At 42.9% G+C, this 26,173-nt stretch overlaps 1 protein-coding gene across 1 annotated transcript in view; it reads left to right on the forward strand.

Moving 5' to 3' along the window:
• Positions 1-25,823, forward strand: part of ADARB2 (adenosine deaminase RNA specific B2 (inactive)) — a 306,546-nt gene extending 280,723 nt beyond the window's left edge. Inside the window, exons 7-10 of the mRNA XM_063415450.1 lie at positions 6,839-7,007; positions 17,398-17,579; positions 23,651-23,829; positions 25,396-25,823. Coding sequence (XP_063271520.1) covers positions 6,839-7,007; positions 17,398-17,579; positions 23,651-23,829; positions 25,396-25,572 — 707 coding nt within the window. The 3' untranslated portion in view covers positions 25,573-25,823. The remainder of the gene's footprint in view (positions 1-6,838; positions 7,008-17,397; positions 17,580-23,650; positions 23,830-25,395) is intronic.
• Positions 25,824-26,173: the final 350 nt, after the last annotated feature.

Below are 26,173 nucleotides of genomic sequence, written 5' to 3' on the forward strand. Positions count from 1 at the left end.
CTCTGTCATAGGCTTCATTTTCTGTTTGCATGTTTTGCTGACTTCTTCCACATTTTCCTTAAATCATCCTTGAAGATTTCAATTTCCCAGCTGCAACAAAATCCCAAAACCACGTGAATAGCAGCATGTTTTGTTGATAAAAGAAAGAGAGTTATGATGAATAACTCATTCTCTTTATGTTTGTGCAAACTTCTTGATTAAAACATGGCAGGAGAGAGAATTGTCACCAAATAGGCAATCCCAGTGATGTTGGTGTGTCTATTTAAAGTCTATTTAAAAGATAAAGCCTAGCTTTAATAGAAAACATTTCTCATTAACAAAAAATGGAAGGTACTATGATGCACAGCTTAGGACATGGGTGAATAGCTGGTTCCCCCTGGTCTCTGATGGATGCAGCATCTCTGCACCCTGTCAGAGATGAGCTGTGCAGTGCTGGACACCAGCCAGTGGCCTTCTCTGCCTGCTGACAAGCCTGATGGAGGCTTCAGAGCAGAAGTCTCCTCCTCAGAAAGTTCCCATCCCTGCTGCAGCCCTTTGCCAGATCTCTAAACTTTGCTCTGTGGGAGCAGCTGCACTTTCAGAGCCACAGCGGGACATGTCTGATTTGAGACAAGAGGGGTAATTAGTAATTAAAAATAATAATCTTGAAGTGTTTGAGTTGCACTTTCCTTGATTGCCACATGCACAGAATCTCAATCTCACTGATAAATCTTGTACTTTTGGCTTCAACACATTAATGCTTTGCTACTCCAGAGCAGGCTGGAGTCCACAGCCTGGGTTTGTAGGTGGCACAAAGAGTTCCCTGACACCTGACCCAGTCCTGCTCATTCCTCCTTGCCTGGAACAGTAATTTATAACTCTCAGTGGAAGCTGTGCATGACTTTGCTGCCAGCAAATTGTTTTAAAGTGAATTTTAACTAGTTACTCACATTTTGATCCCAGGCATTCCTGGAAGACAGACATTAGAGAAAACCTGTTTGTAGGCTTTGAGCTATTTCTCTCAGACTTTTTTTCTCTCAGGGTATTAAAGCCTGCTGAGAGTCCAGGCTTATTTAGAATTTAGCCTGATGGTAAAATGGATTTCATGTGTTAGAGTGTCATTCTCTGCTCTAGCATAGGTTCAATGGAAGTGTTTTGGCACTTCTCCCTAGGATGAGTTTTCAGTACATCTCAACCTACAAAAAAGATAAAAACTCATTGTAAAAGTGCTATATTGTCAAACAGATGAATTTTTCCCTTCAGTAATCATATATAGAGGCATTTTGATGGGCCAAAATGAAAAGTTTTCATTAAAACACTCACTAATAAACTTTGAAATGCTGGAATATCATCCTTACACTCTTCCTACAATTACTGTCTCTAACACCAATTCAATCAAAAAATAATAATTTAATTAATAGGTACTTAAAGCGGATAAGGAAAAATAATGCATTCATTTCGTTTCTGTCCTAGTGGATTCAAACTTCAAGTTGTCTCTTCACTGCTGCTTCTGGATTAAATTTCACATATTGATAATCTATGGATGGGCAAATTGACTTTGCTATCACACCTTGTCAGTACATCACTAGAAAGTGTTGGCAGATGAAAAATTATGGAAGAATTAGAAAGAGTGAAATTTTTTTTGAAGGTTAGTGAAAAGAAGAAAGAATAATATGCCAAAGGGAACATCATTTGTCAGGTCATGGATTCTGTCAGGTTAGAGACTACTGTCCAAAGACAGTATTTCAGCCAAGAAAGAGGCAGGGAGAAGGGAAAAGGTAAAGAAGTTGAATCTCCAGTGTTAATTTCAGTTCCAAGATCTACTGGTGTCTCAGGTTCTACCATTGTCATATCCATATTCAGCATTTTTATTTGTTTATAGGACTTCATGATACTGTCCAAACCACAGATCTGAAATTAAACCTGCTACAACATAGTGGCTGCTACTTGGCTCTGGGAACAAGCAAATCTCTCCTAGGGCTGCCTTCAGATGCAATATCCCTCACAGCCTATATTTAAAAGTCTTATCTTGACTCTTAGGGATTCATCTCAACATGCTCCATCTCAACAGGTTCTTGGGTTCCCTTCTGGGAAGGACACATCCCTGAAGTCACTGCAGGGACAGCTCTGTAGACCTTTCTTTTCACAAATTCAAACTTATTTCAGAATTCTCCTGAAGTTTCTTGTTTTCCAAAGCTGGCCCTTGGCATTTCAGCCTGGCTCTGTGCTGGTCACCAAAGCACAGTGCAGCAGGGATTTATCTGACCAGCAACCCTGCCCAGCAGAGCAGGCACATCCAAAGTGTTCACTGTGCTGTGATTCTCACTTCAACACTTCCAGAAATAGTAATGCTGTACATTTAGTCAGCACCTGATTGAGGAAAGTGCATCTCTAATAACCATCAAAATACAGAGGCAGTCAAATGTTAACACTCTTCTTTCCACCCCTTTGTCTCACACTGCTCTAAGGAAGCTTTATAAACCATGCTGAGGAGGGGAGGATCCAGCACTGAAAAAAATGCAAGATAGGCTGTTTTATTTCTTCTTTCCTGAAGGGAGAACAGCCTCCACTGAAGCAGGGAAACAGAAAATGAACCTCTGAGGCAGTCATGCAAAATTTCAGACAGAGCCTTACTTGTGTGATTCTGTTTAATCACCGTCCATTTCCTCTTCACTCTTTAACTAAATAATAAATATGGAGTGGCTTTTTTCATTACCATATGAGCTAGAACTGGTCCTGGAGCAAATAAGAAAATAATGGGTGAGGCTTGAAATCAGAGGGTTTCACTGACTTTAAATACAAGGCACCTGTCTGTGTACATTTCTAATCCAGTAATTAATCCAGCACCTTTTTATCTTAGGAACTCTCAGGAGTAATTTCCACATCTGAGTGTAGCGCACATCATAAATCCACTCCAAATGATTTTTAAATTTGTCTTTTCCAATTCCAATTTGAATTGACATTTTGTTCTGGTTGAAGTGGCATCCACAGACGCCTTCTCCCCTGCAATTAGCTGAGATTAAGCAGTTGGAGAACCTGCACAGCCAAGATCAGAAATGCTTATAGTCACTGATGTTTTGATCATACTGAACAGCAGAACAGCAGTAGGCTGTAGTTTGTGACTTTAAGGTGCATAAATAAATATATTTCTGAGACTGCATTAAAATGATCCATAGCAGGCTGTGCCATCAAGTGGACCACGTTTTTTACTGCTGACAAGCAGCTTATGTGCTGGAGTCTGTCTGCAGCTTCAGTGCAAAACTCTCAGAGCCTCATCTTTTCCTTTGGTTATATCTTCCTGTGCTACTTAATGACATGCTAAAAAAGAACTCAGTGTGTCCCAGTTGCGGATTTGGATTTATTTAATCATTGGCTATCTGAAAGCATTCAGAGCTTTGGGTTATTAGTATTTTCTATAAATGCCACAGATGATCTTTAGGAGCATGTGTCCCAACTACCCCAGCAATGTGAGCAGCCTGAGACAGGCAGCACAGCACGAGGTCTGAGTCACACCCTATTCATTGAATTTAATAGCAGCTGAGCAGCTAAAACCCCTTATCAGAGCTGTGGGAGTGTGTCCTGGGGTGAGTGTGCACTACCCACAAATGCCTGACTCCTGTCAGCCAGCACCGTGGGCAGGGCGCAGGCACAGGGGGCAAAGCTGGACACAGGGCTGAGGCAATATGAGCATTCAGAAACTATCAGTGCACTTACACACTTCAACTGCTTTTTAGAAACTTCATTGTTCAGTTTCTAGCACCTGGAATCCAGGGTTGAGATGCTGTGAGTACAGCCAGATGTGGAGTGCTTTGACCTTTGTACTTCCTTCAGTCCTGAGATCAGATAGACAAATGACAAATCAAATAAACAGACCCCCCAAAAGCACAGAATTCTTTCATATCCCCCTCCCCAAAACATTTTGGCCTATGCTTTTAATTCCCCAGGTGCCCAACAGCTGTTTGCAATCCTGCTGCTGTTTTTTCCCTGAACTCACTCCTTATCTCTGTCAGCATATTGTGGGATGCTTTGCCCCTTACTGAGGTAACATTTATGCAGTGAAATCAAAGCCACATAAATGATGGGCTGCTCATCTTACACTGCAGTCACTAAAATTTCCTAGCAGTTACATGTGTCTTTGCATGTATGGGAAATGTGGGTGTGTCAACACACTGAACTTCTTGAATAAGAGAATAATCTAGGAGATCAAGGCACCTACAGGGGAGGCTCAGCAGGAGCTGAGAAAGAGAGGAGACTCTAGAGAGATGGAAAATGGGAAAAGTGTAACAAAAGAAAATATTTTTCTTAAAAATTGGAGGCACAAACAGTAAAAAATCATTTTATCCTGAGGGATTTCCATCAGGTGGACTCCTGTGGTAGATCTTTCCTGGAAGGATAGCATCTGTTTTTCATAAACGATTCTTGAGCAGTACCTTTAAATGAATTTGCATAAGAAGGAAGCATCGTTATCTTCATTATACCTGTGGGAAAGCTTAGGAAAAGAGAACTGGTTTGCTTAAACTTACACTTTCCACCAGCCAAAACAGTGATAGCCTCTTGAGTCACTCTTCACTGCTTCCTTGGCAGAGATCTTGCTCTGCTGTGCCATCAGTTCTCAGTATGTGCAGACAAAGGCAAAGTGCTTTTGGTAGACATTTCTCACTGTTGTTCAGCTGGATGTGTTTGCTAAGCAGAAGTGATCACTTTCTACTTTTGTTGTCCAAATTTCATGGTACCTTTCCCACGACTCCATGGTTTAGTAATAAAAAATGCTGCTCACCACTGTTTCATGCTTTTTAAAAATGCTTCCTTACAGAGTCCCAGGAAAAATATGGACCAGTTCCCAGATAGCTAATACAGTCCAAGGAGCAGCCTCTGAATGATGCTGCACTTAGCATCCCAGACAAGAGGGATGTGCAAGGGATCAGCACACATGGTCATGGAAATAGTTTCCTGACAGTGTTGGCACAACCAGAAAATTTGAGAACAGAGGGATCTGAGACATTTCTGAGACTTTGGCACTTTTGCTTTTTTTTTTTTTTTTTATATATGTCTCCATTGGCTATTCCTAATTTCTCCCACAACCCAAGTTTGAAAAGCCACAATACTCCAAGTCGGGTGATTACTGCAGTGCCTCGATTTGTGAGGTGCTGACAGCTGGGCACAAGGACCCTGCACATCCCCTGCTGCTGGGATGATGTGGCTGCTGGTGGGGGTGGCATGCAGCAACCACTCTTGCCCAAACTCAGATGCTGTAGCAGCATTACTGTAACAGTATTTGCAAACAATATTTTGTATGTGGTGGAGATTGAGTCTGGGTGGAACCTGGCTTTGGTCATGGCCAAGTAATCCATTCCATACCCGTCCCAGCCCACTGCTAACACACACGCACCCTTCTTAAATTCTTAAAAAGCAGGAATGGAGAGAAGGGGCAGTGATTGCTGGGGGCCAGCCACCCATGTGCTGGCAGGTCACAGCTGACTGTGCTGCTCTACATGTGTGTGTTACCTCTGCTAATCCCAGTAGGCTGAACCAATTTATTATCCCTCTCCCCTTCTGTAAGGCACCCCTTGGCAGAGTCAGTCCATTGCTTCCACCAGCACTGGGAATCGTGCAGAGCCAGCTGCTCACAGCAGAGGTGCCATCAGCCCCACAGCCTCTGACACCCTGGTGGTGTTCAGTGGCTGAAGCACTCAGCCCCACAGCCCACTGAGGAGCATCACCTTCACAAGCAGAAGCCTGCTGGTGCTGGCATGGAAAAATGCACAGGACAGCTGAATATGGGCAAGAGCTGCATGTCTGTAAATGCAGCACTCCTTTTCCTTGAATGCAGAGGCCATCATGTACTGTCTTTTGTTATGATCCTTTGGGCTAGAGGGAATTCTGGAAGGTCTGCTTCAGGGAGAAGGTCACCCCTAGTGAAACCCTCCGAGGGCGAGGCAGTGAGCAGAGGATTTCCTTGCTGCTCCTTCTTGTTCTTTTACAGCCAAAATACCCAGGAGTAAAGTAGCAGTGTAAAGAGCATAGGAGTGATTTTGATAATGAACTTCAGTTTTTCTCTTCTCATAATAATGAAGGTGAAGTGCTTTTGAAATGTCATTATCTTCTGTATTTACTGCATGTCTGCAGGACTCAGTTCATCCTGGCACAGGACAAGTACTTTAGCTGCTTGCCCTGTGCCACCCCAGGGGCCACTGCCTTGCACTCAAATATATAATATCACAGAAGTGATAAAAGAGCTTGATACAACACAAGGCAGGAAAGTACCTCACTTCAGGGAGAGTGTAGGAGGAATTTGAGCCAGCAATGAACAACTAGCAAGTTACGATTTGCCTTTGATCCAGTGTATAAACCTTTAGCTTTTCAGAATTTTCCAGTTAAATTTTATGGCAAGAAATCAAAACTTCACTTCTGAAATTATTCGGGAAATGTCACTGAATATCACAGTAAAGTATTGGACTGGTCTGCATCATGCAGCTTAGTCTTTGCTGACACTCATTGAACCAAGATTTTTCAAATATTCATCCATCACAACTCAATCCTAAAACGAGAAATTGTACTGGTTCTTGAAAAGACAGAGCACCTCTCTTCTTGTAAAATATATATGGGAAATAGAAGGGGAACATGAGCTCAGTGTGTGCTTTGTGTAAGCTTTGATTGATATGAAAAGAAAGCCGTGCTAGGAGCACCCTCTTTTCTGCACTGCACTGCTTCCTTGGGCTGTTATCTCATCTAATTGTGCATCCCATTTAAAGGACCTTCACAGGTGGTTCTGCAAATGAAAGCTATGGCATGAACACAGCCTCTCGGGTCCTCTGGAAAAGCATTCAGCTGTTGTCATCCTTGTGTTTGTTTTGCCCAGTGAACAGCAGCAGGCACATAGTGAGGAAGTACCGCGGGCACCTGCGGACGAAGATCGAGTCTGGCGAGGGCACCATTCCCGTGCGGTGCCACAGCGCGGCGCAGACGTGGGACGGCGTCCTGCTGGGAGAGCAGCTCATCACCATGTCCTGCACGGACAAAATCGCCAGGTACAGGACGGGGGTACACGCTAAAAGCCTTTGTGTGTGGGAGCTGGGTGCCACAGAGCATTGTGGAGACGTGGGAAGCAGGCAGCAGGTGCTGACAGGCCCTGCGGAAACAAAGACCTCCTTTGTATGCAAAAGCAGACCATCTAAATAGGAGGGAATGTAAATAGGACATTCTCCCAAATTCTCTGTGGGTCGTTAGTTGCTTATTACAGTGTGGCAAAAATATAAACTGTCTTTGCAGCTTTTTTTGCCAGTAGAATTTCGCTGTGCAAATAAAATACATCCACTTTGCTGTTCTTGGATCATTTACCCCAAAACTTGCAAACCAACTATCACACAGATAAACTTAGCTCATCTGCACCCAATTGAATAAAATGCCCTAAAAGGCACCAGGAATATTTCTACTATTTTGAATGTCATTGAAGAGCTCTCATGTCACAGCCCCCTCTGTGGGTTTCTGCTCTGTCCTGTAAATACAACATATATTTATGTAGAATAATTTTCATGTAGTAAATCTTTCATAATTATTCCCTGGTGACAAATAAAATGTAAACATTCACCATTCTCAGTTTAGAATGTTAACTAATAGCAAGTGATGGCTAACACAAACCAAAATCAAAATGTGTGTACTTGGTTTCACAGTTATTGCACTATTAGTATCTGTACATGTATGTATATTTATCTTCATCATTTATATATATATAATGTACGTTATCTATAGACACAGTTCTACATATAAAATAAGTCACATTTAGCTATAAAAACATAAATGCTATGATCAAATTCTCTGCTGGAATATCATGCCTAAAAACTCAGTTAAATTACGTCAGTCAAAAATTTGGCCCAATTATTAAAGGCCAACATAGATATAATCTTTCCAAAAAAAATCCCAGAAATGTTGTTTAATCCAAATGCATAAATTCTGCCCTTAGCTTTAACTGGATGACCTACCAAAGCTAAATTAGTCTGTCAACTTAGCAAAGCCTGCCATTTTGTCACAAAAATGTACAGGTGAACCAGCAAATGGAAATACTACCAGACACAAAATCCACCCTCTGCTAAGTGTAATCATCACAACTGTTGTGCTTGCATGAAGGAGAAAGAGCAACTTCTGCTGTCATGTTTTTGTTTATTCATAAGGAGATAACAGAAAACCCAAACTGTGTTCAGTGGATCTCCTCCACTGCGTGTAGATGCAGTTGGGTTTTCTAAATTCGACTCATACGGACTCAAAAAACAATTTTAAGCTCAAGAATAGAAATATTGCACTCTCAGTGGTTTTGAATGTCATTAGCCAGTGAATTAAATATCAGCTTTGCAAACACCATTACATTTCCTATTGATGGGGATGTTGACAGTAATGCACATCTCGGGAGTTGGGTTTTCTCCAAGCACATCTGCTAAGCACTTTAGTGAATCCTTTCATTGTTGACACACATCTAAACAGTGCTGAAATCTGTGAAGACAAAAAAGAATTTACCACAAAGTTTTTCCAAGATAAAAAAATGTTGCAGCTCTCATCATTGAAATTATTATTTCAATATTGTAAGAAAAACTGCAATTTTTATTATTTATTTTCAGTGTAATTCAAATTAGTTTGGGATTTTTATAGATTAAAAAAAAAAAACCACCACAGCAATCATTATTCCCTGCTTTCAATAGCATATGTTTACTCACACCAGTAGGGTGGAGTTTAAAAAGAGGCTGAGAAAATTTGCATTATACTTAATCCCAAATTTTGGTTTACTACATGAAAAGCCATCTATGATAATTTTTTATCATTATTATCCTCACGTGTAAAGGGGAGAAATCAAAGGTTCCTTCACCTGTCCTTAGCTTCAGCACATATAGGACTGTTTTCTGCCCTCTTCCCCTCTGGTCATAGAGGCTGGAAGGGAGTTCAGTGGAAAATGAGATTTCTCTGTGAGGGCCCTTTCCCACTCCTGCCCCACTGGGAAGATCAGTGGGTGGTGTCCATGCCTCCTTTCAGACTGCAAATATTTGCCCTACCACATAGGCAACTTGCTCTTTAAATGCCTGCAGGGTGCAGGAATCTGGTTGCACATTATCTGGGCTTGTCTTGCAGTGGGATGAAAAGAGATCTCTGAAGCTGAAATTCATGTTTGTATAAGCAAGATTTGACAAAAAAATCTTGCTTGTATGCTTTGGATTTTATTGCTTGTAAAAGTCCCTCAGGAGCACTGTGCTATTAGAGAATGTTTCCTCTTGAGAATCTAGCCAGTAGCTGCTAAAATATACATCATTTTGCATTATTTGCAAAGGACATTGCTATCAGAATATCAAAGACCCAAGAAGGCACAGAGTTACTGAGAAAAGCGAGTAATATTCTATAAATCATGTATCTAACGATTTATGTTCTTTCTTGCTCACAGGAAAGCTATAAGCAAAGAGTGGTTTAATCAGATTTATTTGTTATTCAAAGACATTTAGCCATTTTTATTACTATCACCACAAGTTTGAGAGAATTTGATGCTTGGTATGCATTATTTGGGCTCTGTGGCTTTGTTGAGATCTCAGGATAAGCACCCTGGCATCATACCTGTTCCCTCACTGAATTAAAGCACAAGCTCTTCTGGTATGAATAGTCATTTTATTTGGCTCAGGCAGGGAATTACGAGGTGAAATTCTGCAACTTCGTTATAAATAAGGTCACACTAGATCTTGGTTGTTCCTTCTGGCTTTAAAACCTATGCATTTATATGTGTAAATTTAAAGTTCAGGGGCTGCGAATCCCCAAATAAACCACCCTAAGAGAGTGCCAGCTTTTACACACATATGAGCCTCACAGTGCAGCTGGAGTGACTTCAGGCTCTCCGTGCCGTAGGATTTAGGATTAAACCACATTTTTTAGCCCACAGTTCATTAATTACACTAACACCTTTTGACCTTCATTCTCGTCTGTAACATTGTACACATTTGCAAAAGAGCAGCAATGACATGAGAAAAATAATTTGGAAAATAATCAGTTTGGGGAAAAAATTATGTCATTTAATGTTTTCTTGATGCTAATCACAACCTATATTAAAACCTTTATGTCCACAGAGACATTACAGCCCCAAGAGAATTTCAGCTTTTTGTGACAGAGAAATTCATACAAAGGGCCAAATTAAAGCTCTTTTCATCTCCCTGTCTCACACTAAGGCTGGACACAGGACTAGCTCATACCTTGCTCATTACAAGGGCACTGCAAGGTTAATGCTGCTGCTAATGGAAGTCTCTGCAGTCACTGTTTGGAAGCAGACAAATGTTTGAAGGAAAATTGTCATATTCACACACAGGCAAGCACACACACCCACAAACACACACAGAGAGGGGAAAAAGAAACAGGGATATCTCTGGAGCTCAGCTCTTCTTTGAGGATCTAAACACAGTAACCAAACATTAGGGAGGCTCAGCACTGAGCACTCAGCACTCATCCTGTCTCTGACCCTCAGAAATGTTCAGGACTGATATATGTTCAGCTGATATGTGCCAGCTGCAGGGGTGGGATTTCCAGCACCCCCTTGGTGCCCCAGAGCCTCAGGGACACTGGCTCTCTGTGTCCCCTTTGGTGACATGGTCTCAAGGTGCACAAAGCCAGCCCAGCTTTGAGCACCTCCTCCCTGCTGGCTTCCCACAGACACAGTGTGTACATGTGATTTTGCTAACAGATCTGCAGGTAACAGTTCACGTGGTTGCGTAAAATCAAAATTTCCATATGTCTCTACTTCTCATTCCTACAGCAGAAGAAATATGAAAGGGCAAAATATCAAAGATCTATGTACTTCTCTTAAGTCCATCACCCCTCTGGACAGACTTATAAGGGAAATTCAGAGTCTGTCACAGAGGAGAGAAATCGCCTTCCCTTTGACACATTTTGTCCTCTGTCTGACCTTCAGGCCACCCTCTTCCTTCATGGCTCATCCTCTAGGCCCACCATAACTCAGATTTAGCAGCACACACACCTCCCTTCTCATTAAAGTTTCCCGTTCCATGCTCTGAGCTCATCAAGTTTATTTCTCTCATCACCAGCACCTGGGTTCCTTCTTCTTCCATGCAGAAAATTAGAGAAATTATTTCTCCCAGTGTCCACCCTTCTGAACTGGCAGAGTGTTGTGGCCTGTGCAGCTGCACAGAGGTTTGGTGCTTGCCATTGCCAGTGGTTTGGTAGAGAGTGGCAGTGGTGCTGGGAGCACAGGGAGGATGCTCCCCAAAGCCCATCCCTCATGGCATGAACAGCCACTCCCAGGTCCTGTGTCTTGATGTGTGCAAGATCTTTTGAGGATCTTGGTGCAAGCATTCAACACTAGGGTTTATTCCAAAAATTAACTCCTGTCTGGGTGTGCCAGGAGAGAGTTCTGTGTTGCATTACTCTTCCCCAAACCCTCTTCCTTGTAGACCTTGGCCAGGGGACTGGATACCTCACACTCTGGCCAGGGCAGAGCACATTGTGGCTCACTGGATATTGACCTCATGTAGTTACTTTGGGGAGAGGCCAGCCTTCTGTGCAGCAAATTTGCATCTACACATGAAGATCCTGTAAACTTATTCATAAATGGGGGAGCATGGGCACTTTTCCTCTTTCTGAGTCCCCTTGCAGGATGCAGGCTAAGGAATGTACTTTGCATTGTGCAGGATTTGCAGGGAGCAATCCTCATAAACACTGTCTTTAAAGAGCACATAAAAGCCAGAATTCAGTGTTTGTTTTATAAGCTCTGGCCTTAAAATTGTTTTCTTACTACCACTTCTCAAAAGGTCACCTTTAAAAGACTATGTATTTTCTTGCCACCAGGTTAATGGTCATCTGCTTCCTCAAACTTCACAAAAAAATGACATTTAGCCCAGAAGTAAAAAAAGACCTTAAATATCTAAATTACCTCACCTAGAAAACAACATAAACAGTAACAAAGGACCTCCAAACTTTGCATTACATCATGAGCAGTCTAGCCATGTCTCATGGCTAAGGTTTGTGGATTATTTGGGCCCACAAGCTAGAGAATAGGAAGGAATTTTTATTGAGAATATGTTCAGAATATTACAAGGTAGTGTAGCCTTAAGGCACTGTTTCAGGATTTAGCAGTGGGAGTCTGAAGTAGCATTTTATAAGATGAGTTGAGCACATTAAGCTGTATTTAAATGTAGCATATAAAAATGCAAGACTAAAAGTCAGTGTTAGAAATTGGCATTCTTAGATCTATTTTAGTGTTAGCCTGTCGACCAGAGCCATTGTTAACAGAAGGCTGAGCCTGACAAGGTAACTCTTAAGAAAAGCTACTTCAAAGGCTACATATTAATGCAAATGAAAATCAATTAACACAGCTAGATCTTCAATTAGAGATGATTTGTGCACACCGTTTGTAATTCTCTCTCTTAACCCCTTTCTGTGTGACTGAGAGTTCAATTTCAATCTTTCACCACAAGGTATGTTCCAGAAGACATATATAAACCACCCACTGTTACAATACAGATCAAAAACTAATGCACTAGTTCCAGTTTCCAAACCAATAATAGCTAAATGGTCGTATAAATAGGAGCACCACAGGTGTCCTGCTGAGCACATGCCACCCTGAATAACAATTTATGTTGTGTGAAGCATAGCTGGAAATATTGGTAATAGAAACTCTGCTACAGGAGGTTAACACACCAAGTGGGTAAGACTTAAAGCTCTTAATAAAAAAAACAAAAGTCTTTTAGAAAAAGCCTTATCAAAATAAGATTTGAAATTCATCAGCAATGCTTTTTAATGGGCAAGGTTTCCAAAGGTCCCAAGGAGACACTTCAGTCTCTGAGCACCCATGGCATGTGGACACAGTGCCCTGAGACGCTTTGAGGCATCAGGCAAATTTCTCCACATCTCAGTCACAAAGGGCTTCAAAAGTTGGCCTCCAAGTCTAACCATGTCCAAATCAATGCTAGGAACACCAGCAAAGGGGCTCCAGCTGTCACATCTCAGCAATGGGCAGGAGCTGAGCGAGGCTGCAGCCCTCTACATCCCCATGGGTTTGCCTCCAAACCCCTTCCTCAGTATTTTCATCATTCTTTTTCTGTTGATCCAAGCAGGGGGGCCACAAACAGCTGGTGTGGAGGCTGTGGTGTGGTTATGACAGGGGGACACATTTCCCTGCACACCTTGCCCTGGTCCCAAGCTCTCAGGAGCTTGGGAACAGGGGGGGCTCTGCAGGGGGGTCACGCCCTGCCCGCCTCATGTCCAGAGCTGGGAGAGCATGGCATTTAATTAAAGAAAGGCTGCCTGCTCTGGGATGCCTCCCAGCTCGTCACTGGCAGTTCTGTGATTGACAAACAGGCAAAAATATATTTGTTTAAGGATTATCTATATTGAAAACTGGACGCCGGATTTTGTCTTTGTAAACAGTGCAGTAATATCTGCTGTTTGAACAAAAGGAAGGGTATACTTTCCTTCCATTTAAAGCTCCAAAAGCTCCCATATTTGAGTGAAAAGGGGAGACATTCTGTTTTATTTATCCTGCCTGCTGAAGATTTGGGGATTTTTAAATAAGATCTGTGACTAAGGGAGCAGTGGGTTGATTTTCACTTTATTGGAAGGGTTATTACAGAGCGTATAGCATATGAGTTATTAGAGAGATGCGTGTCCTTGAAAACAGCCCTTAAAATCTTGCACAATTAGGAAAATTCAGAATGATCCAGCATATTTCCTCACAGCGAGACAAGTCACTTTGATATATTGAGAAGCCAAAATGTAACACTGCATTGCTTTGAATAATAATTTTATTTTGAAAAGCTACATTTGAAGAGAGCCCTTTGTTACAGATGGGAACACAGCTACTTTCATGGACCTAAATTAGACTGCAGAGAAATAGCTTCTTCAAAAATAACACCCTTATTGATAGCTTCACTGTTGCTCAAATGGATCTTTCCCTACCATCTACCTACAAATAATTCCATAGATGTTCATATATCAAAGGACCAAGTCAGTGCATTAGCCATGTGTGTTGGTCAAGGGATGAACAACACACAGGATAAAAAAGACCTTCCCCCAAATATTTGTCTGTAAAATCTATTGTTTCTGCACAATACTGAACTGGCTGCCCTCCAAGGTAGGCCTTTTCATCCACAGAGCAGCAGCAGAATGAGAAACTGAGAATTTTCAGTTACAACATTAATGTGCTTTTCCTGTGCCCTGAAGGACAACAGCAGCATTGCAAGGGTCTGGTTTGGCCAGGTCAGTGCAGGATCCCTCCTTTCCTAGGACTTGTGCTGAGTTAGTGGGACTCACACACATGCTCAGGGCTGCTTTCCAGAGAGAAACAACAGTCTAAACACGCTGACAGATCTGGCTAGATCTGAAAGCAAAGCTCCTTCTTTGCTCCTTCATCCCATTTCTCTGACTGGATGCTGCTAAACCAATGCTGAACCACGAAGTAGCCCCTGTAGAGGCAGCAGTGCCATCACCCTTGTCCCTTTTCACACCACATGGGGGACACCAGCTCAAAAAGACCTGGCAAGTTGTCCCCTCCAAATATTGCCTTCTTAGTGTCAGCACCTCTCCTGATTTCTCAGTCCTTGCTACTTTTGGATGCTGTCTGGTTCTGGGACAATCTCTTTTGGCACCACATTTTACACAGGCAGGACTTGCTCTTGTGCCCATATTCTTTGATAGGTTTCTTCTCTCTTGTTTTTTTTTTCAGTCTGGTTGCTCTGTCCAATTTGTCTTAGAGTCAAACTTACATCTTGGGGTCAAAACCCACCCCATGGCTGGTACAGAACCTTCCTGTTCCTGCCCCTACACCTTCCTGTGCCTTCTTTTGGAATAAGAAAACAGGGTTCTCTCAAGGGACAACTATTGCATCCAGAAGCCAGAAACTCTTACAGACTTCACCAGATCTTACTCCCTTTCTGTTCTGCTTCCCCGGGGTGCAAAAATGGGACTTTACCTTACCAGAGCACTGCAAGGATTAATTCATGTTTATGGAATTCTTTCAATACATAGGGAGTGACCTGATCATGCTTATACTGTGATTTGCAATAATGTAATTCCATTGACATTCAAATCCCTTTTCACACTAGGATGAGTATGCCCAGAATTAGGTAGAGAAATACCTCTAAAGAAAAGGCAGGTCCCTTTTAATGCATTTAAATTAAACAACCATTATTACCTTGTAATTTATGATCTGAACACAATCCCTTATTTTGGTAAATAAAACTCAGATGATTTCTTGTGATGTGCATATTGCTGAAATCCCAATATTGTTGAACATATGTTGTTTTCTGTTTAGCTGCTTTTCTTCTCTCCTTCAATCAAATATGCAAGGCTTTTTAAAGAAAATTTTAAATGCTGAAAACAGCACTGATATCTCACAGGTTTCCATCTGGACAAAGATATCTGTGTAATTTTTTTGCTTACCTTAGATGTTGGTTGAAGGCATAGTACTGTTAGCTGAATTCAGCTCTGTTTCTTAAGCTTGCATTATTAATTTTGCATCATGATAAGTTATTTACTCAAAGAGGCAGCTAGTTCTTTCCTTTAAAAGTGATGTTATTTGCAGAAATGACCACACTTTTTTTCCCCAAATGAAGTTATACAAATCTGATCGACTAAAGTAAATGTTTCATAAAACCAATGACTGTTTAAATTGTGGGACTAAATTGTTTGTATATAAATATTACCTTTTATATTTCATTTGAGTTTTATGTAGATGAACACATTACTTTAATGGCCTGCATTTACAGAGGGAGACAGGGAGAGTCTGACTCTGAAATCCTCAGCAGCCAGATGGCTGCCTTTTCTTGCATGAGATTAAAAGATGTTTCTCATTCACAGCCCTGCTTCAGAGGCAAATTAATACAGCCAGCTAAATTGCTTGTGTTTTTGGAATAAAATTTAAAGAGAACTTTTAAAAGCAATTGGTGTCACAGGTTCCTAGAGCAGATTGCTCTCCAGGTACAGCATGCTGGTTTTAAACATTCAGTAATTAATGGAAAGTATTCCGTGTTAATTGACTGCTTCAGGAAAGGGAAATATAATGACTCCTTATTAATCATGAAAAGAGACATACAGTACAGAGGCACTGCAATAATTGCACTAACGGTTGAGAAATGTTAATTAATGAAAAGAACAATGATGTAAGAAATTAGCACCATAATGCTTGCTGCTGATGGAAATTCTGCTTTAAACACATTATTTAGCATGGCAGCCACTGGATGATGCCTTATATAGCAGACACCTCATACCCCTTCCTTCAGTCAGCTACCGAATTCCAAATGTTGCCGGTGTTTTGAGTTTTAATTAGCTAAAATATGCTCTCCAAACTACATTTTCTGAAGCATTTTCAGTTTGAACTCCTGACCTCAAAACTACTCAGACAGATTGACAGTGTTCAACTTATGTAAAAATGTTATCCAAGTGTAAGAGAGCCTGTTAGTGTTTGAGTGGTGGGAAACAACTTCTTAGATGAGCTGAGCTAAAGAGGTTTGCCAGGAAGATAACTGCATCATGACTTCTTTCCCCTTTTTAATTTTTCCACTCATTAACCAATTAGCTGTCCCCTGAAGAATGTAGAGGCAAGCATGGTGTCATATTTGTGCCTAGCTTGATGGAAAAATTCATAGGCTATTAGAATGCAGAACCGTTCTGGCAACCACTCCACCAGTGGTACCATGGAGGTCTCAGTCACCAACAGCTGGAGGGTCCCAAGGTTTCTTCTATCACTCTGCTCCACCTTTGAGGCAGCAACAGGGGGAGAGGTGGAGAGGTGTCCATCACTCTGAACACTTTAGAGAAGGTCAAGCTATCAATTACAAATAAATTTCCTAAAAGCCTAAGTCTTCTCTTTTTCCTATTCAGGACCAGCATTTAATTCTCGTGGATGTCTTCATATCTTCATGGTCATTTGTGCAAAGAAATATCAGCCTATGAGACATCCAAAGGTTTTGGGAGAATTTTGGCCACCTAAGTCATGTGTTAGCTTGGCTGTATGATATGGGGATGGTACTTATGTATGACAAGCAGCAAATAAAAGTAGAATAACAAAAGCTCTCATTCTAGCTCTACATTGCAAGTGAAACACTATAGATGCAGGAAAAAAAATTCTGCAAAATGAACATCCAACACAAAATGCTTTTAGAAAGAACATCTCTTGATAAGAAGCCTCTGTTTGCAGCAATACAAGATGGAAAATACATCCCTTAAGTGAATAGAACCACAGTAATCTCAAATCCTCCTGGAAGGGTAATCAGCCCATGGCTGTATAATGACCCAACAGTGCTTTCTGTATCATAGGACAGGGACAGGAGTAGTTTCATCCCTCATCCCTCTAACCCATGTGCTGCCATTTGCTGACTTTCCCAGGGTAGCTCCAGTATGGCCATTCCTCCACCCCTGTGTCTTATTGCTCCTGAATTTTTTTTTCAGGTGGAACATCCTTGGGCTCCAAGGAGCTCTCCTCAGCTCCTTCATCGAGCCCATGTACTTGCACAGCATCATTGTGGGAAGCCTCTGCCACACTGGCCACCTTTCCCGGGTCATGAGCCATAGGATAGAGGACATTGGGCAGCTGCCAGCTTCGTACCGGCGCAATCAGCTGCTCCTCAGTGGTAAGCAAACACTGCCTGCAAGAAAAATAATCCCCTCCCCACCTCTGGCCATGCTGCTTACCAACAGGAATGCATTCTGTTTGTAAGTAGACCATTAACTTACACCTTTTTTTTTCCTGAAGAATATGGATTTGTAAATGAAGAAACCAGTGTGTTTAAATCCAGTTCCTCTTTCATTAGCAGCGGCCACAGAGAAGGATCATTAGTGGATACAAGCTGACTGGGAAAACAACCACTGTACATTGAACACTCAGAGTGGAAAAAAAGTATGACTGAGTAAAATATTTCTAAAAACCAGAAGGAAGCTTTCAGTAAATTTTAGATTTAATTGTCTTCAAGTCTTCATGAGGCATGTGAATGCTAAGGGACACTTGTTCTGCACTGGATTAGGTCCTTATTTTAATCTTTGATAATTGTTCTTTGGGAGGATTCCGTGAGACATCAATATGATGTCGGTGTCACAGAGCCGGGAGGTCAGAACACTTTAGTGGAGTAGCCTGTTGCCTTTCAAAGTCCTCTAAATTCCTCAGTCAGAAGAGTGCTGGTTCATGCCTTGTCTATTTCATGGACTTTTTTTTTTAATACATCCTTGTGACAAAATTTGTTTGGCTGAGACAGAAGTGATAGTTTAGCCACTGGGGAAATTCTCAGGTTCTGTGTGGTTTAGTACATCTGGCAAGTGTAATGTGCATGTGTGTGTTGTAAGGTGAACAGGTCAAAAGGCTTATCCTTTTCTGAACAGATTATCTCCATTTTTTAACTCTTCAGTGCAGCTGGACAAAGACAGCAATGCAAGTGAGCAGGAAGCTGTGATCCACACTCTCCCTCCAGTTTATGTCCCCACCTGTCCCTCCTGCCTGGTCCAGCATGGGCATGGCTCAGCCTCCTCTTTCTTCCCACATGACATTGTGGTAGGGAGGAAAGAACTCACAGCAGGCCAGGAGATATCTCCCCACTTCCCAATTTTGACAACACAGCCCTGGCTGCCAAAGGCACTGCATCTCCCACTGGGAAAGCACATATCCTGTGCCAGCCCTAGCACGCTGTAAGTGCACCCATACATTAAGATCAAAGGCACACACAATTTTCCTGTGTCTGCAGGATGTATATCAGCTTCAGCTGTTGAAGGATTGAAAAGACAAAAAGGGATTTTATAAGAGTTTTCAGCACAGAACAGCTATTGCTTTGCTGGTTGGCCTTGCAGAGTAAAAGCAATGGGTCATACTTGGCCAGAGTGTGTGTGTGTATGAATGTCCAAGAGCTGTTGCCAGACATTTCAAGGGAATAAGAAATGCATCAGGGGAGGCTTTGTGTCACTTTAAATATCTGCATGTTTCAGTGCTGTCTTAGTCTTCCCAGAGGTTTCTGTTTGGAAAAGCATTTGCTTCACTTTTGGGTTGTGTCTGTGGGTTTTCCTCAGCCCAGGAGAAGCGGTGGGAGGAATCTCTCTCTCTCTGCATTGTTTTTGTCTCTAATGCCATTGTTTGTAATCTTCCCTCCCCCCACAAATCCCAGGGAGGCAGTGCTGATTAAAACTTATATTGCTGAGGCTCGTGCTGCAATTCTTTTCCCTGAGAAAGCCTGCCAGGAGCATACCCAGTGACTAAGGAGATGGGCACCTAGAAAAAGCTTCTCATGATGCATTAGAGACCAGACCTAAACAATCTCAGCCAGGCAACTCCACCTCCCACACGTCTTGGACATCAGACCAGCGCAGGACTGCAGGAATCATTAAATTATAAGGGTGTCAATTATTTTGCCACTTGATCATAGCAGTACAAACATTCCAAGGGAGAGGAGAGTCATGGTGTGTGATGAGGTATACTGAGATTAACTCCTTGGCGCCACTGAAAAACAATCTGTGAGGTTTTCTACTCAGTTTTCTACCTGTCCCAGCCAGATGGAACTCCGCTCTTCCACGGAGATTACTCTTGGGTGTAATTTTTAGAAGAAATGCTTTTTTTATATCCCATTCTCTTAAGGATGAGGCTATTTTAAAGGGTATCCTGATGGGTTACGAGGTTTTGCTGGGAGAGAGGAGAGGAGAGGGAGAGAGAGAGATTTCAGTATACATCCCACAGTATTCAATTCATATTATTTGTGCAAAGACTTTTCTTTTTCTTTCAAATCCTACTGTCTTCTTCTGTACTTTTTGTTGTGTGGGTTTTAAGAAGGATGTTTTATCTAGAGGAGAGAAAATAACCTAGATTATTTGAGTGTTACTTTCTAAACAAATCAAAACAACTATTTGTCAAAAATATGAAAGAAAATTTTTAAAACAATAAAAATATCAACAATCAGAGAATACATCCATGCACTATATTTGTCTGTTATGACTCTCATGGGGTTTTTTCTGTAAAACCTCTTCTTTTGCGTTCAGAAAATGATGTAAGAATATCTTCTATTTGCCTAAATACATTTACTTATATATGATATCTGGGAAGAGAAAGCATGAAAGCCAAAGGAGCCCAGAGGGTTTTCCAGGCACTGGGACCAGCCTGGGCTATTCTCACAGCCCCCATCTGATGGGCACCCACAACCTGCTCTCCCATCTGTGTAGCCTTTCCTTCTCTTCCTTTAGTCACAGATTTCACATTTTCATTTATTTAGTGTCCTGTGGCAACTTTGCATGGCAGGGTGTTTGCTATCATGATTTTTGGTACTCAATCCTCTAAGCTTTTGGGTGCTATCTTGACAGAGAGTGGTGCACAGTGTCAAACAGCTGATTTGGATCTGTTTGCATCTTGTTCTGTGCAGAGACGCTCAAGCAGCGCTGCAGAGCTATCTGATTTTCAAGCTCTCCGTTTAAATCCTGTTGCCTAGATGAACTGGAGTTTTAGATGCAGACTGATCTGTTATCTCTAGGGGGAAAAAAATTGAAAGAGGTATTAATACGACATGAATGTGTTTACAAATCCGGGGTGAGGTTATGACTTAGCTGTAATTCTCTTCTACTCATGGTAGCGAGCGCAGTCCCAGTGACTGAGATGATTTCTGCAGTTCCAGCTTTGTCACTGACACAAAGTGAGTTTGCCATATATTTTTTCCCTTCAATGGCCACCTTTCTCTCTGTGTGTGTGCTAAGTTCCATTTGGCTCTAGCAGCTCCTTCCCAGAGCAGAGGGGACGGGCAGAGAGGGGGCAGGTCCCTCAGTGGCATTGCTTCTCATGATGCTGAGGCTGCAGGCAGGATGCAGCAGCTGCCTGCAGAGGCAGCATCCCGGCCAGACACACCCTTCATAACCCTCCACTTCTCCCGAAGTGTCTCTCAGGAGCTTTCCAAGCTCAACACATTCAGTGGTGGATGCAGCATTCCCACCAGCTCCCATCTCCTCCCACTCTGCCTCAGACCAACAGATGCTCATGGTGTGCATCTGTTTTGAAAATGAGATCCTGGGCAAGAAGGGCCCTTTGGAAAGGAGGGGCTTTGATATCTTTCTTTAATCTCCTTCTCTCTGAACAGCCCATATCAGAACTTCTCTCTTTCTGCAAAAGTTCTTTAAAACCCTCTCAGCAGAAAATGCAAAGGAGCTTTCTCTGCTGCCCTCCACCCAGCAGCAATGAGAGCAGTGCAGACCGTGAGCTGTCTCTGGAGCTGCTGCAGGCAGGAGCTGCCATTTGGACACACAGAGCCAGTCCTGGCACTGGCTGTGCTGGGGTGGCTGTGCCAGGCAGCTCCTGCCACCAGCATTGTCCCCACCTGCTGCTCACCACAGCAGCTTTTGCTCTCCAGGTCTGCAGGCTAGTGACCCACACAGAAAATTAGCAGAGAGGGACACAACAACTGGATCCAGACACATTATCCAAGGTCCATGTTTTCAAAAATATTCAAACTGCTTCGGGTCACTCTGTGTTTTCCAGCCTTGGAAGCTCCCAGTGTTGATTCTTCACTGCAAAAGCACTAATGAGCAGGGCAAGGCAGAGCTCGCTTGTTTGCATTTGTACTGTGCTGGAAAATAAGCTGACCACTTTCTTTATTCCTCTTATGTTCCTGCAAAGACTAATCCTTCTCCCATTTCAGGTACAAGAAATGAAAAAGCAACAGGAGTCATGGAAAGGTTGAGCTACATTAAATAGTTACAAAGAGACAGAAATTTACCTGATTAAAAATAACTCATGTGCACACCCACACCTGACCTTGTAGCCCTGGTCTGCATCTAGAGCCAAGGGAGATCTCACCCATTTAGGCACTGGCTCATTACATGGCTCAGGTGCCCAAAACTGGCCATGTGAATGACACTAAGGTCATGCAGCCATCCCAGGTGACTGCAAATATCCTTATTGCAGCTCTCTAAAATTGCATATGATGCATTCCAGTTAAAGATGTCCCAAATGTGGCCATTAGGACACTAAGTAGCTGTTGAAAAAATTGGTGCTCCAGTACAGGGTTGGAATCTCACAGGCAGACACAAGGTAGGGACCAAGAGTGTTCTGTGTAGGTCTGTGATGTCTACAAAGTCATTATTAACTTGGATCTAATAATCTCTCTGTGATGATGAAGTGTATTGTTTTGTATTTTCTTATCCCCTGGGGTCTGGACATCCCCTCACAGCAAAGGCCCCAGGAGTTAACAGCAGGTAAATATGCTGGACTGTGGGAAGCTCACCTGAAGGAGCTCATGGCCAAAGCACTGTTCTGCTTAGCTCCTTTTAAAAACCCATTATCCCATTAAAGCCTTTGTGAAAGATTTCACTCAGCAACCATCACTCTGCTGTCAACAGCTCACACTCCAATCCAAAGGCTTTCCTTAGGCTAATGGAAGGTTTGCCTGTGTTACAAATACATATTATATGACTGCCTTTTTGCAGATATTAAAATGAATACTATATGTGTTATGTTAGAAAGTTATGTTGTATTACTGTAGTCTATTTTAGTAGTGTGATAAATACAGTTTTTAGACTATAGCATAATATTAGATTAGAAACTATGTAATGTAAAATGCTTTTTATAACTAGCCCAAGGAAAAGAGAGACAATTAAGAAATTCCTTACATCGTCCTATCTGGATAGAGACAACAGCAAGGACACCAACGACTCCAAAAGAAAGAATTTATTGCCGCCGTTATCAAAGGGTTTGTGACTTTGTGGAGCCACAAGAAGATTTATTTGCAAGATAGAATGGTGGGAGAGAACAGTTGAAATTAAACACAAACACCTAAAGTTGAAAGGAATGTTTGAATCATGCATGAAATGTATGAATATGCAATAACCTATTGTTTTAAGGAGAAGACCATTTGTTAGCAAGATGTGCCTTGGAGTGGAAAGGCCAGGCACTCAGACATCTGTCACTTTTGCTTTTTTTAGTGTCTCTTATTGTCTTATTTTTATTATTAAAATTTTAACAAAGGTGAACCGTGTTTTTCACACCTGCAAGGTGGGAAAAATCTGTAGGAATTGCTAAGTTATGTCTGTCCAAGGTACTTGGTCTGGTAAAATTGAACCAATGTTGACAAGAGCACATGCAGTGCACGATGGCAGCAGTTCACTGAAGGTGTCTGCCACAATTAGACACAAAAATAAAAATGCTTGACTCCAGCAGGTAGAAAAGATCAGAAGGTAAAAGCTTTATTGCAATTCTTTTCTGTCTTTTTATAGTCTGCTGTGCTAAAGGACATACCATTGGCCCACAGGTTGCACACCTCTCTCCATTGGTTAATTAACACAAACAACGCCTGGGAGAGAGGTTGTTATGGGAAAGGAATATCGTTTACCCAGAAATGCTATGGGAAGAAAAAAGTGTTTGCACAAAACTGCCTGAGAAAGAAGAAACTGCTGAAAACTTGTGAAAGCCAGCAATTCTCAGGCTTCAGAAAATTGGGCCCACAGGTGTCTCCTGTGGCACAACCACCCTCCAAGGGTGCAGCCTGCGAGTGAGCACTGGAGCTCACCGTGGTCGTGTCCCTCTCTTACGTGGTCCCTCTCTTACCAGGGTTGTGTCCCTCTCTTACCAGGGTTGTGTCCCTCTCTTACCAGGGTCCCTCTCTTACAGGGGTCATGTCCCTCTCTTACCAAGGTTGTGTCCCTCTCTTACCGGGGTCGTGTCCCTCTCTTACGTGGTCCCTCTCTCCTGCAGGGGTGAGCCACGCTGATGCCCGGCAGCCTGGGAAGTCCCCGGGCTTCAGCGTGAACTGGGTCGTGGGCAGCTCGGAGCTGGAGGTGCTCAACGCCAGCACGGGGAAGCGGAGCTGCGGCAGCCCCTCGCGGCTCTGCAAGCACGTGTTCTTCACACGCTGGGCCAGGCTGCACGGCAAGGTGGGTCTGAGAAAAACCAGTAAGAGCCAAAAACCCTTTCCTGTTGGGAAATGCGTGCAGACAAACAAGACAGAGTGATGGTGGGGAGGGAAGTCTGGAGACAGTTCCACCAACACAGTTGTTAGCAAAGGCAAAGGAGCCTGCAGCGTGGGCAGGTTTGAGCACAAGCCCCAAGGGATTGTTCTGCTCTGCAGGACACCACAGGGTCCTGGTGGGACTCAGCCCATTCCAGGCAGTGGCATGGTCTGTCCTAGCAGCAACCCTGAGCCTTGTGGGGAGCAGAAGAGGCCAACTGGGCTTTGTGCTGAGGGCTTGGTGACAGTGTGGTAACACAGGTCCCAGCCCATTTCCTAGACAGCAGGTAGAAAGAGAGGCAAGAAGTACTCCTGCCACACCGAGAATGGAGGGGTCCTCAGGAACAAAATGGGGCCATGGCTGGAAGTATGGCTGGGAGAGCTGGATTGCTTCTGGCTCACATCAGGGATGAGGTTGCAGTGAGCAGGAGAGAGTAACTTGTGGCTCAGCAGGGCACTTTGCCCTTGACAAAATGAAGGATTTGATAATATCACTCTCTGCCTCTGGGGAACAAAGGGAACAAAGAAGCAGCCCAAGAGAAGCCACTGCTGCCAGGCCAGCTTGTGACCCACTGACACCCAGGCTGGCAATGTCACCCTCCCTTGCTGACTGGGCCAGCTCCAGCCAGCACAGCCCCATGGGGTGCTGGCACACACAGCCAGGAGCAGCTCATTGCAGGCTGCATGCTCACCCTCTCCTTTAATCTGCCTCTCAGCATCCCTCCTGTGTAGAAACAAGGAAAAGAGCTGTTTGCTCATCTGGCTCACCTTGAGGGTGCCTTTCCCTACAGGTTTGGCATGGCAGAGACTTGGGCAGGTCAGAGGAGTTTGTTTAGTCCTTGTGCAGAGCAGAGGGTGCTCCCTCCTGCATGTCCTTCCAGGGGCACTGGGCATGTGACACTGCTCAAGGCAGCTCCTCGTGGGTGGCTCCAGTGTTCCAACAGAGCACTCAGATTTCCCACACCAGCACAAACCCTGGTGTCTGATTTCTGCCTGTCCTGGACATGTTTCACAGCATTCCCAACAATAAAGGACTACAGAGGAGAAATGGGAGAGTGTGGAAGGCAATTCTTCTTCTTCTGTGTCTGGGTATTACTTGGAAGCACTGAGCTGCCAGGCTAAACTTTCTTTAATGGAGCACATGCTTTAAAGATCTCCAGAAAGGATTTTTATTTCAGTTTTAAGATGATAAAATCATTTTAACTGAGAAGTAGCATTCTGCCTTTGTAGAACACACTAAGACTTGGTACTGCCGGTGCCCACTCCAAGGCAGAGCTCTTCACCCCTTTCCTCCTCACAATAGCTCAAAACCAGCATTTATTGCTTCCCTGGATTTGTGGTTGTTAAACCAAAAGCAAACACACAAAGCACAATGATTGCTTATGAAATGTAGACAGGAAGATTATACGGCTACTGAAGCCTCCTGTTTCTTTTGGCTCAAAGGTTGGGTTTTTTATTATTTTTTTCCCCTTCCCTGATTTCTGTTCTGCAGCTGAGCACACGAGCACCAAGCCGTGGAGAGATGCCATCAGTGTACAGCGAGGCAAAGCTGGTGGCTCAGACCTACCAGTCTGTTAAGCAGCAGCTGTTTAAAGCATTTCAGAGAGCTGGCCTGGGCACCTGGGTGAAGAAACCCCCAGAGCAAGATCAGTTCCTACTAACTGTGTAAATCACTCCTTTTCTACTCGACTGGACCACACCAACTGGAGAGAAGGCAAGGCAGGACTTCTGAGCAGAGAGAATTGAAGCAGTTTGAGATTTAATAACAACCTCCATGGGAATATTTGCTTTTAATCCTGTATTGGAAATGCATAAGTAGAAATGTGTCTGATGCACTGATCTCAACTTTAGAAAACTGCTTTTTCATGATCCCTTCCCAAGGATGTACCTGCCCAAATTATAATGCCACCCCCACCAAGATTCTGCTTTTTATTGTTTATTGCTGTTGGTTATTACTGATTTGAGGTGTTAGTGGGCCACCTGTCTGATCCAAAATAGACCTTTGTTTTCCCTCACACAATCAGTGCAGAATTCACCACTGAATAATGGAAAATAGTGAGCAGAAATGAAAATACCCCAGGCACACAGCATGACAGCAGGTCTCAGAGCATCCATAATCATCCACCAAGAAAGGTTCCTAACCTCTATGCAAAAATCATCCTGTAAACTGCCTAAATCTGTGACATAAAATTTGGATCTCAAAGAAATGCAGCATTTTAAACTGATTTTTCCACTGTTGGCTCTGAGCACAAAGGCAGCAGGATGCCCTT

This window comes from Prinia subflava, chromosome 1 (genome assembly GCF_021018805.1).
Source record: "Prinia subflava isolate CZ2003 ecotype Zambia chromosome 1, Cam_Psub_1.2, whole genome shotgun sequence".
Taxonomy (NCBI): Eukaryota; Metazoa; Chordata; class Aves; order Passeriformes; family Cisticolidae; genus Prinia; species Prinia subflava.